This window comes from Thermobia domestica, chromosome 10 (genome assembly GCF_964235325.1).
Source record: "Thermobia domestica chromosome 10, izTheDome1.hap1.1, whole genome shotgun sequence".
Classification (NCBI taxonomy): domain Eukaryota; kingdom Metazoa; phylum Arthropoda; class Insecta; order Zygentoma; family Lepismatidae; genus Thermobia; species Thermobia domestica.
In genome coordinates this window covers 81,686,397-81,699,162 of record NC_137463.1, presented here as the reverse complement: position 1 = coordinate 81,699,162, position 12,766 = coordinate 81,686,397, and the positions used below count along the sequence as shown (strand labels likewise).

Sequence of the window (12,766 nt, the reverse complement as noted above, 5' to 3'; positions counted from 1 at the left end):
AAGTTTTCTGTATTTTGTTGATATTAATTTTTTTTATTGCCAAATTCGAAACTAAAAATTAAATGAAAATTTTCAGTTTAACGTCCCACGCTTATGCCCATTTGAGTAAAGGAAACGATGAATGAAGAAAGTGAATGATGATAGAAGAATTAGTGGGAGGAAACGGGAGTAAATGCCTGAGAAAATGCCGCGGACAAGATGATGTCCACCACAAACTTACTTGACTAGGAATCGAATTAGGGACACCACGAACTACCACTGAGCCACTGTGTGTGTCCCAAATTCGAAAATAAGACACCCCCTCGAGGCATTGTTTCTTCCAGGCATATTTTCGGGTGGGAAAAAATGAAATGAAATCTTTAAGTTTAACGTCCCACGGTTATGCCGGTTAGGCTAAAGGAGACTGTGATAATGAGAGATGAGTGAAATGAAGAAAGTGGGAGGAAACGGGAGAACCCCGAGAAAACCCACGAACACGGTGTTTGTCCACCACAAAGTCCACACGGCACGAGCTGGGATCGAACCAGGGACCCCAAGTACCGGAGGTGAACGCTCTACCACTGAGCCACCGCGCCCCCCATTTTCGGGTGGGAGATTGCACCCCTGAAATTGGGGCAAACTGTCCGAAGCTAACAAATTAAATTGATATTATATATCAATATTCTGCAAAGGACGTCCTTTAACAAATAGTGTCCGTATGCACTCAATTTAGATTTGGATTTTAACATTGTCCTCTACTTCTTTTGGGAAGATATCTTGAACCCTGGTCTTTTGGCCTAGCACGATAGAATATAAAAGTCTATCATATTTTATGTGCCGAGTTTAACTATAACAAGGTAATCTATAGAACCTTTACTGGTAATTGGAATAGTTATTTAAAAAAAAATTTGTAAGTGTGGGTAGATTTATTTAAAATGGTCCCAATGACACCACCTTCATCAAAACTTGATTATATTATAAAAGTAGTTGCTTATACAGTGTAATAAAGGTATAAACAATATAGAATTTCTTTTAACGGGAGGTGATCGATAAATAAATAAATATAAATGATCTGTTTACTGCTATAATTCGATCAGATCGAGAAACGTTTAGGTATCTTTATTTTGCATACAGGATCACCTTGACACGCGAAAACGTGTGCGTGCTGTGTCTTTGACCAGTTTTTTCCCCTTACTTATTCTCCTACGCTTGTTCACTGGTCAAAACTTTTTTTCTCTCTCTCTCCTAATACTTCTGTACTTCGTAACAGCGCAATGAGGTCAAGACTACAATATTATATACTACCTATTTAAAATAAAAAAAATGTATGTTATATGACGAAGAAAATAAATTGGAGTCTTTGGGGTAAAATATCTTTCATGAACGGAACTGGAAATTCTGTTTGGAAAATGAGCATTTGTGATCTTGAAACATGATTGATAAGGGAAGTGGAAAATCCTATGTAATTCCTTTCCGCAGTCACTGACATTGAGGACAATGAACATTGGACAATGAATACTAGTAGCTATATGATTATTATACAGGGTGATTGCACAGTTGTGCAACATCAAGTTCAAGGTTTTAATTTGCAGAGGAAGACCAAAAGAGAAGTTTTAAGAAAAATGAAAAGCGTCTTGCTTTGTGCTTCTGCTTTTTCCTTTTAACAAAATAAAACCTTAAAAAAAATCTTATGTATGGTTTATTTTACTTCCCAAGAGGTGTTTCTCTTTTGGAAAGGGAGATTGTGATGATGCTAATGAATGGGTTAGGAATTAGATTTCTGTTCTCTCGGTATCTATAGGCATATTAGCCCATCACGTATGAAGGGATATTGTCTCTCGACGATCACGCTATCCGAGGAAAGGGGAAGGAAAGAAGTGGCCTGGGACCTGTGTGTTAGGTACCATACCGCCATTCGCATGGTGTGAATGAGGAAAACTCAGGGAAACCTCACTCAGGATAACTGGTCTGAAAACGCTTTTACACTTTTTTTTTGACAGTGTTCCCATCAGGAATTGAACTCGGGAGCGAGCGATTATTACACTTAAAAACAAATAATCATACGAATAAGAAGAAAGTTCGATAATTAATAGGGACTCATTAATTGAAACATCATTTACCACTTGAAATGAAACTAAATCTAAGCTTTACGTCCGCGGTTATGTCTGCTAGGCTAAAGGAGACGATAATAATGAGAAATGAAGTAAATGGTGAAATGAAGAAAGTGGGAGGGAACGGGAGAACCTCGAGAAAACCCCCATACACGGTTTTTGTCCACCACACAGTTCACTTGGCGCGAGCTGTGATCGAACCAAAGACCCCATGCACCAGAGGTGAACGCTCTGTCACTGAGCCACCGCGGCTCCATCATTTACCACTTAATTGAAATAAGTTGTAGAAACTTTTGGATTAAACAAAACTTTAATTATGATAGAATACTAGGTAGTTATGCGTCCCTCATCTTAAAGGGTGAACGGAAAGTTTCAATTGAAGCTATTCATATACATTTTTAGTGTTATCTAGTTTAAGGCTTAACGTTCCGTTTTCAGCATATTCGAATCTACTTAAATCCTCTCACCATCGATCGAATCGGCATATTTTGCATAAATTACGAAGTGTTAACTATTTTAGCCATAAAACTCCTTCCAATCTGAATTGAAGCGATATTTAGTACACATTTTTCTTAAAAGATAAAATTGCACTAGAGCAATAAAAAAATATTTGAACTAAGAATCCAGTAAATAAAACCTGTGCATCTACAGATGCCAAATACAAACGAATGTCAATAGAGGAGTTTGAAACAAACACACGAGATCAGCATAGTGATGTTTGGTTCCAGAATAGTCGCCAGAAAAGTGACTGATGGAATTGTCTGACCTCCTACACACTCTTCCGTATAACGTCAGACTACCTTTAGAATTCTCACGGCTTATGATCCCATCTAATGTACAGTCTCTAGTCCTTAGTTCGGATTCCGCAGTTTGTCTTACCGCTTATAGGAATATAAATATATAGTATCTTAAATATCATTAACAGTTTGTTGAAATTTACCATTCGTTTTAAGTACTGGGGCTATTCACAAAGTAGAATCCGAACCAACGTGATTCCCAGTGAGGTGGCGATACTCAGCCGAAAATATGTAAAAGCCTTTTCAGACCAGCCACCCTCAGTGAAGTTTATCCTGAGTTTTCCTCATTCACACTAAGCAAATGCCCGGGGAGGTACCTAACATAAAGGTCCCACGCCGCTTCCTTCTCAATTTCCCCAGGCAGTGTAATCTCCGAGGGACGTCATCTCTCATAGGTGAAGGTCTTACAAGGCGTTATAACTGGAACGGCTAGAGCAAAACTTCACAAACTTTGTACTCATACTTTACTGTTGTATTGAGTTGAGTTTGACTTTAACGTCCTTTTCAGCAGCGAGGCTATATGAGACGGGATCTACTGATTAACGTGGAATCCGAACCACATGAGCTCCCGCCGGGAATTGAACCCGGGTCTCCCACGCCAAAGTTTCGTACGCTAACCGCTTAACCACGAACGAGCTCCCACTATTGTGTTATTGCGTATTACTTACAACCTAGAAAAATACCGTGGGGGGTTAGACACCTGTAGCTGATTGGAAAGGATGACATGTAAAAATAATTTTTAAAAATGACCGATATTATTTTTGAATTTATAGTCTTTGAAGTCGTTGAGATGAGCAAATTCAACCCTCATTGGTATGGATGGTTTGACGAGATGAGGATGCTAAAAGGCAACGTTACTGATTTTTCTCCCCGTGCGAAGAACGGGTATTTCGACCAGGTTTCAACGTTTTCAAGAGTATTATTTAGCCTTTTTAACAAACTTCACGGACGGAACGCAGTACTAATATACCTCCAGGTTAAGTTTGACAAAAAGCTTTTCTAAACACAATCTAAACAAACAAACAAATAATATACCCAGTAGCAAGAGTGTCTGGTAGCAAGTGGTAAAAAAAAAAAAAAAAGCCACACTGTCAATTCTACATTTACCACACTTTGATTAGATCATTACTACGAACACCGATAAATTGTTATATACTGTCAAATGTAACCTTACAGAAGAAAACATTGTGATGACCTTTAGAATTGTTTTTTTCCTTCCGAAGAAGTAATTTTCTTAAGTCTAAGACAGCATAATACCCTGGAAAATGCACTTGTATCTTGCTATAAGGAACTATTAAGACTTATAATTAACAAGGACAGCTATGCACAACACACGCAGTGTTAGCTAGAACATTTAACCGTAGACCGAGGCCAAGTTCTCAATGTTACGAATGGGTCGTTCGTCTGAGTACGGTCACAGTATAACATCGATATTCATACAGTCATTGCACTTTCTCAATTGTTGAGATTATTATTGATATGTGAACATTGCCCGTAGTTATCACTCCGTACTCAGTAAAGTGATAGAATTTGGGCCGAGTAAATAATGTTACAAATATCATAATAGCTCAGAAAGTAATATATTTTACTACACTGGATTAATACCCAAGTGCACACTGGGGTTCATAGTTGATACTGTGCAAACTGAATAAAGTAGGCTCTAAGGAACAACATCTACATTTAATTTTATTTTGCTAGATATCATTTATATATCCATTTATTGTGTTTTAGCAGAACGATAGCAATTTATCTCTAATTCGTTAACTCTTTAGGGATAATCCGGGCCGGATTTAATGCTTTGCCGCCTCTGGGCCGAAAGGTGTTCGCCACACACCCTACAAAATTTTGACACATTAGAAAATTAAAGAGAAATATATTATGCATAACTTTGTTTCAAGATTTTTGTATAAATTTTACATGAAATTTGGTATCGTTATGTGGTGTTGTGAGACTCTCATGCGCAGGAGCATTGCTGCGCGCCAGTACAACAGCGTTACATATTCTCCTCTACGAAACTGTCTACTAGAAGTAGCGTACAACGTTAAAATTCTACTAGACTTCAACCACTGATGTTTGAAACCGATATACCCGTTAAGGGAATTATTACTTGGAGAGCGTTAACTTGGACTTTTTATTGTTGTTATACTTTTCGCCTTCTTTATTGTTGAGTTGTTTTGAGTTTAACGTCCCGTGCAGCAGCGAGGCTATATGAGACGTGAACCTACCGATTAACGTGGAATCCTAACCATATGAGCTCCCACGCCAAAGGCGCGTACGCTAACCGCTTAGCCACAAATGAGCTCGCCTTCTTGTTTTTGTCCACCGTGCATCCCTACGCCTAGTCATCCTGGCCTGGGAGTAGTGTTGAATTACGAGTTAATTTAGGGGGCACTGTGGCTCAGTGGTAGAGCGTTCACCTCCGGTGCTTGGGGTCCCTGGTTAAATCCCAGCTCGCGCCGTGTGGACTTTGTAGTGGGCAAACACCGTGCTCGTGGGTTTTCTCGGGGTTCTCCCGTTTCCTACCACTTTCTTCATTCCAATATTTCATTCATTTCTCATCACCGTCTCCTTTAGCCTAACCGGCATAACCGTGGGACGTAAAACTTAAAGATTTAATTTCATTTTACGACTTAATTTGATTAGAATTACGGTGTTTATGTCGTTTATAGGAGTACTTAAATAATTTAATTTTAATTAAATTACCAGGTACAATCTATATAGCTGCAACTACACACTGAAAGTGACTAGAAATTTATAATAATGGAATTGATTGATTTGTATATGAATTCTTTATCAGCAGCTAGGCTTTATAGGACCATACCTACAGCTGAACGTGGGACCTGAACCACTGTATAATACTTATTAGGCCGCAGTGGCTTAGTGGTACAGGGTTCACCTCAGGTGCGTGGAGTCCTTGGTTTGATATCCCAGTTCTTGCAAAGTGAACTTCGTGGTGGACAGAAACCGTGTATGCTTTTTCGGGATTATTCCGTTTCCTCCTACCTCCTTCATTCCATTTTTTCATTCATTATTATTGTCGCCGGATCCCTTAACCTCGATTGAATCTGATGTCTCGTGCACTAAAGGCGTGCGAGCTAACTCTAGACCAGCAGGGAGAGCTCCATACAATAAGTTTGATTAATAAAGAAAAATGAAATGAAATCTTTAAATTTTACGTCCTACGATTATGCCGGCTAAGATAAAGGAGACGGTGATTATGAGAAATGAATGAAATGGTGGAATGAAGAAAGTAGGAGGGAACGAGAGAGCCCCGGGAAAACCCACGCCATGCACCAGAGGTGAACTCTCTACCACTGAGCCATCGCGGCCCCGATTAAAAAAAGAGCCTCAAGTAATGTTACATTTTCTTACACAATAAATTTCTAAATAGATTCTTAGACGCAACAATAGATACTAGTGCTACTACAGTGCACAACTGTCTAGCGTAGAAGTAAAACACGTTCGTTAATAGATTGTGTAACGAGAAATATATAATGGTACAGAATAACTATTTTCATTAGTCGTCGATCAACTAGTCTTTTAAATTTACTAATATGACTACTCAAATCTAATAAATTACTAAATATCTGCAAGCGATATATTTTTCAAATTTACAGGGTTTGAATTTTCGACTAGTTTTAAAATTGAGATACGGAAGTTACATAGTTAAAAATTTCAACTGTATTTTTTGAAAAAAAAAAAAAATCTGGAAATTCTATCTCGTTTTCAGTGTCGTAGCACACTTTTGCGCCCCCCTTCCCTTAGCAAAGTATAGAGAAGGGGCCCTAGTTGTAAAGCCGATAGAAGGAAGGTTGAGGTTCTACTTCTTTAAATCTTTATTATCGCAAGACTTCGGGGTCCCCTATAGCTTGGGCCTCCCCGCACTGCGGGGGTTGCGGGGGCAGCTGCTACGCCACTGCTCGTTTTCAATATTAATGTTGAATATGAAATAATAATAATAATAATAATAATAATAATACTTCATAGTCTGGTAGCTAGAGGGCTTGCTATTGCTGCACTTATGGTGACCAGAATTCTAACTTGTAAAAAAAACGGGACGCATATGAATCTCAGGGGGAAGAGAGGTGTAGAATTTCCTGACTGCATTTTGATTGCCAACAATGCTTTTGGTCGCTGAATAGTACATCACTTACCTTTGGTTTGTAAGGTTCCTGGTTCGATCCCCGTCCAAGCAAGTTTGTAATGGACAACATCGTGTGCGTAGATTTTCTCGAGGTACTCCCGTTTCTTCCCATAAATCTCATTCCACCAATTCTTGCATCATTCACTTGCCTTAATCGCCCATCTCCTTTAGCCTAACGAACGTTAAGCTGAGAGATTTCATTCGTTTCATTAAAATAACGTTATTACAAAAGTACTACTCATTCTGTCCCATTATGGATTGAATTCTTTTATCAACCTCATCCACTTATTTCACCACCCACAATAAACTCTTGACTCGCATTGCCAGTTTGTCATGCAACAGCGAGAGAGATCCTGCCCAAGTTAAGAGAAAGATCATTTCTGATTTCAAGAAGCGAAAAGTGACCACACATCACATCATACCAGTGGCCATAGCAAGAGTGAGAGAGAAAGTTACGTAGTATAACAGTATGTAATACATAACTCTGTGTGTGTGTGTGTGTGTGTTGCTTGCTCCACTTCAAGAAGAAAGGGGGAAAAATAAAAATAAAATGTAGGTAGGTCGTACTGTTATTGTCACTGCAGTCACAATTTTTTTCTTGTAACTTCGAGAACTATTACGTTTTTCTCACGTTCTTTCTTATAAGTGATTATTTAATAATGGACTTCTTTTTTTTCTTTTCTCTTATTACCTCCAGCTACACGTCTTTACAGGGTGGGAGGCGACAGCTCTCTTTCTAACGTAAGAGAAATCCAATCTCAATGTTTACAGAAAATACCTTCAAGTAGTTACACTCTATGGAAGCGCCACTTCTTAGAAGACTTACGGTATCTAATTCCGTGCGAGATGAAAACATTACTCAATATCTAGCCATGTGCCAGCCACAAACAAGAGTTATTAAAGTGTTGTCTTTTGGCGTGCAATATGTGATGCTCACTTCCTTCCTTGTTTTAAACAAAACCCAAGTTGTAATAATAAAGAGTACTTACACAGTTCCAAATCAAGAAAAAGAATTTATGTCATCACCAACACAGGAGTACCATTAATGTGATGAAGTATTTCTTTATGAAGAGGGAAGATATATTTTGAACCAGTGGCAGGTCTTCAGGTAAAAAAAGATTATTTTTCTACACGCTAAGAAAAGAAAATGTTGTAGTGTACTAATTCTTGTGTGCAAGAAATAATGTGTTAAATAAGCTATCCTATTAATTCATAAAGATAAAACTGAATTTTACCCATGAGCCTTCTCTTAAGAGGCGCCATCTTTTTTCGGCTCAGAACACGAACACCGATTTTTAAATACGGTTCTTTCTCAATCTATCACACTGGAATATTTGAGATTCCAGATTTTAATATTCTTTTTGCCATCAAGGCTATGTGCGAGACTCAAATCTACATGAACTCTAATTGCCGATAGAACTTAAGTTGTTTCTCCACATAAACCCAACACTGATAATAGTTAAGTTGATTGAAGCTTAGCGTCTGTTGTCAGCACGGAGACTATATGAGATATGGACCTACACAGTTTAACGTGGGATTCGAATAATGAGCTCCCACCTGGAATCGAACTTGAGTCTTGCGTACCGAATGCACTACGCTAACCATATAACCAAGAAGAAGCTCTGATAATAGTTAAAGCTGTTTAATTTTTATCCATTAGGGGAACAGCAAGAATCTGTCATGCACACTCTTAAATAAACAGCATTAACCTATAGCTAGTAACATAAGAAATACACTAGATTTCGTAATCTATGGCTGTAAATCTCGGACAGTTGATCGACAAAATGCAATCCCACCAAAACCCTACATCAGTTTAACTAGGATTATCGTTAGGTAGCCACAAAATATTCAGTTAGACCAAGATATAATTTGTTCGTTATATAAATTCGTATAATTAAAATGATGATTTTAAAAAAGAAATTGGTAGTTCCATATCTCACATTCACAGTAATAAGAGTGATGGTCAATACAAGTAAAAAACTTTGAAATAATTATTGACTTTCCGGTTAGCAAACTTGTACACTTCCATTATTAACTTGTATGGATATTTTCGTCGTATCTCTATGGTTGGATTTTGTTTAATGTATACAATGCACTTTCATTTTCAGATAGATCGAATTATTAAAGTTTTATATCCGTTTCCAACAAAGAGGCTATACAAGAGAGGACCTACTGTTTGAAGTCTAATCCAAATTACTACTTTCTTCGAGTATCTGAGGGAACTACTATTTTATTTGAGTATCCGAGGGAAGCTCTTGTGACCGAGAATCGACCCCGCGACTACACATAATGAAAGCAAGCGCGTTAACTACATGGCCAAGAAGGTGCACTTCCAAATCGAAAGAAAATATCCGATCAATGGCTGGGATTCATAAGAATCATTATTAAGATAGATTAACTCTTAGCATTACTCAAAAATAGCTGGAATACATGAAAATTCTAAATCCCAAAACTGAGTTGCATACTAGATCACTTTATTTTTGAATGGAATAATTGTTTTATCTAATGTCGTAATATGATATAATTTTTCTTGCTAGTTTTTTTTTTATCAAAGAGAAATATAAGTATATTTTATAGAACTGTTATAAATTTTGATATTACAAAGCTGGTGGGAGTAATGGTAAGTAGCAAAATCCATACCCGATATGTCCGTAGGCTTAGATTTCTAACATTCGAAGTACTACTAATTTTTTCTCGACTTTCAGCAATGTCAACACATGAAAATCTAGAAATGCTTCAAATTAAAAGTTCAAGCTATTTCTTCCAAAATTATGATCTAATCTGATTTTGATTCTAGTGTCCTTTCAGAAGCGATGCTATATATGACATATGGACCTATTGATTAACGTGGGATTCAAACTACATGAGCTTCAGCCGGGAATGGAGCTCGATCTTCCACGCAAAGGGTGTGTACGCTAACCACTTAGCCACGAGGGAACTCTCTTCCAAAATTAGTTTCATTAAACTCTTACAATATAGTGGGAATATAATAAAAGACAAAACTGTTAACTGTTGTTAAAAGTATTAAGAATTTATTATATCTATTATTATTATTACACAGTTTCAGATGTATATATACGAACGACCACTAGAGTTTTCGAAAGATGTCAGTAAAAACGTATATGCTGAAATTCACTTGGTACTACAGAAAAGCCCAGATAAAAATAGAAGTATAGTCGCGGATTCGAACCTACGACATTTCGACTATTTGGCGAAAATGCTAACATTTAATTAAGCAAATGATAAAAATTAAATCAGTATGATAAACTCCATTACTGGTTAAGATACTTGGTACCTCATTTTTCTGGAGGTGAGGTGATTTTGAGTTTAACGTCCAGTTTAGCAGTGAGGCTATATGAGACGTGGAACTACAGACTAACGTGGAATCTGAACCACATAAGCTCCTACCGGCAATCGAACTCGGCTCTCCCACGCCAAGAGCGCGTACGCTAACCGCTTACCATCATTTTTTTTAGAATTCAAGTTTAGACAAAAATATACATTTGGTACCGTATTATTAAAAAATCAAAATTTATAAAATATCCTCACCTGATGAAAAACCTAAAAGATTTAACGCGTAGTAATATTTACTAATATTATTTGAAATAGGGATTAGGTTTCTGAGTTCGCGGCAGCTATGGGCATGTTAACCCTTCAAGTATGAGGGATGACGTCCCTTAGCGACCACATTATCCGGGGAATTGGAAAGGAAGTGGCCTGGACTCATTGAGAGGAATTATTCCTTTGTGATGTGAATGAGGAAAGCTCAGAATGGATGTCCTAAAAAAAAATTACATCTTCTCGACTGAGTGTCCTCACAGGAGATGAAACCCGGGACCGCTCGCACCAAAGGCGAGAGCATCAGTGACAACCAATACCCTACGAGTGGTGTCACTAAAGCATCATCTTTAACAGCTCCCTGCCTAAAGAAAATCTAGTAAATAATTTTCGGAGTTTTATTTTTATTTTAGGAACAAGAAATTGTCACGAGAGAACTGATGTGGTGATAAAATTGTAAGGACATGTGAACTCTGGTTAAATTCCGGTAGGATGTTGTCTAATTGACACGGACTTTTATTACGATTGGAGTTCATTGGAGTAATAACACAAAATTAAATCGTAAATTTAACGTCCTACAATTACGCTCTGTAGACTAAGGAAGACTTAGTAACAAATATTGGTTCCAGATGTAAAAACAGTTGATGGAATAGACAAAGTGAGATGAAGCCGAAAAATCCTATGAAACATTCATAACCACGATATTATCCGCAATAAACTCACATTTGGTATCGAACCATAGATCTCTCGTAAGAGTTTATCGCTGAGTCGTGTCCCCTAAGAAGTCCCTTATATGTATCTTTAATAAAGAAAACTGCAACATTTACAAGACAACACAGAAGTATTATACAGCTCCTGTTCTAACCGCTTCTTAAAGTCTGTTAAATAAGATACTGGTCTATTCTAGCATTGAAATCACCGGCGCATTTTACTTACCATGACTAACTTTGCCCTCTTCCGATATAAGCATCTGAAGTGGCGTCCTATCACCATCAATATTTCCTCCCCTACTTGGAGTCCGAAAGGGAGAAACACCAAACAGTCGATTTTTAGCAGATTGTCCAACTTTTAGGTAATTTTTCTGCAGGCCCATTTTGGTATTAAAATTCCACACGATAATACAGACGAATAATTATAATAAAATAATTAAAAAACAAATAATAATCACAGCACACGCGTTTTGGTTTGCACACTGAAAAAAATTAATATATCCTTGTTTTGGTTCCTCCGTACATGTGTATGTTGTGTGAGTATTGTGCATCCAAACACCAAAAATCAGCGTAAAACACCAACAAACAACACGGTTAAAAAAAAAAAAAAATCTGCACGTGCTTGTCTTAAGCGTTCAACGTCCACCTTGTTAACAGCACCATTGGACACAACGGCGAACAGCACACTGATTACCGCTGGAGTTTCTCTTAAGCATCTGGGACACTCACCACCTTCTCTCCAAAAAACAACAACTTTTTTCTTTTTGCAAAGCGCGCGCGTGGAGTATGATTATATGCGTGTGTACTGAGCAATACGCGGGATTTGAATGCCGGCCACCATTACGTATAGGTATATACTGCCTGTTGAGGGGGGAGATGAAAACAGATCTCTTATTGGCGCAGCGAAGAGTGACGTAAAGTCGTCATCGGGTTTCTCCCAGCTGATGGTTGTGCTGCGACCATGAGGAGGCTCTGTGTTGACCTTCTGTACAGAATAATCCGAGAAAAGGCTTAATTTTTTACATCTCATATGTATTTTTTTAATCTTCTATCTTGCATTTACTTACCGTCATTTCTTTGTCACGTGAATAATTGAACTTAGACATGCTATATGTCACTAAAAAATCATCAAAAACTTTTCACGTCACTCAAAGAGGAAAAGGCAATGTACGGCACTATCTTTTATTGTCGTTTGTCATATTGTTTGCGAAATATCATATGAATATAATAAAAAAACTGATTTCAACAGTTTCTGACATCACACGAATACCTTACGGGTAGTTCATAAATAATATCTGCAGATCTCAAGAAGAATATCTGGGTTCAAAACTCAGCGACCTACTTCAGCTGGGATGACCCTACCAGGAGCTTCTGCACTTGAATTGGAGTTTTTTCTCACAATTTTTCGCATACATCTTCTTATCTCACCTGCAATCATTTCGTTTGCTTACGAATAGATAAATAATC

The 12,766-nt window shown here is 37.7% G+C and overlaps 1 protein-coding gene across 1 annotated transcript in view; it reads right to left on the bottom strand.

Annotated features, from left to right (window-relative positions):
• dsb (scavenger receptor class B member debris buster) overlaps nt 1-12,156 on the bottom strand; it is a 134,819-nt gene extending 122,663 nt beyond the window's left edge. Inside the window, exon 1 of the mRNA XM_081728164.1 lies at nt 11,526-12,156. Within this exon, the coding sequence (XP_081584290.1) occupies nt 11,526-11,682 (157 nt within the window). The 5' untranslated portion in view covers nt 11,683-12,156. The remainder of the gene's footprint in view (nt 1-11,525) is intronic.
• Between the last annotated feature and the right edge of the window lie 610 nt (nt 12,157-12,766).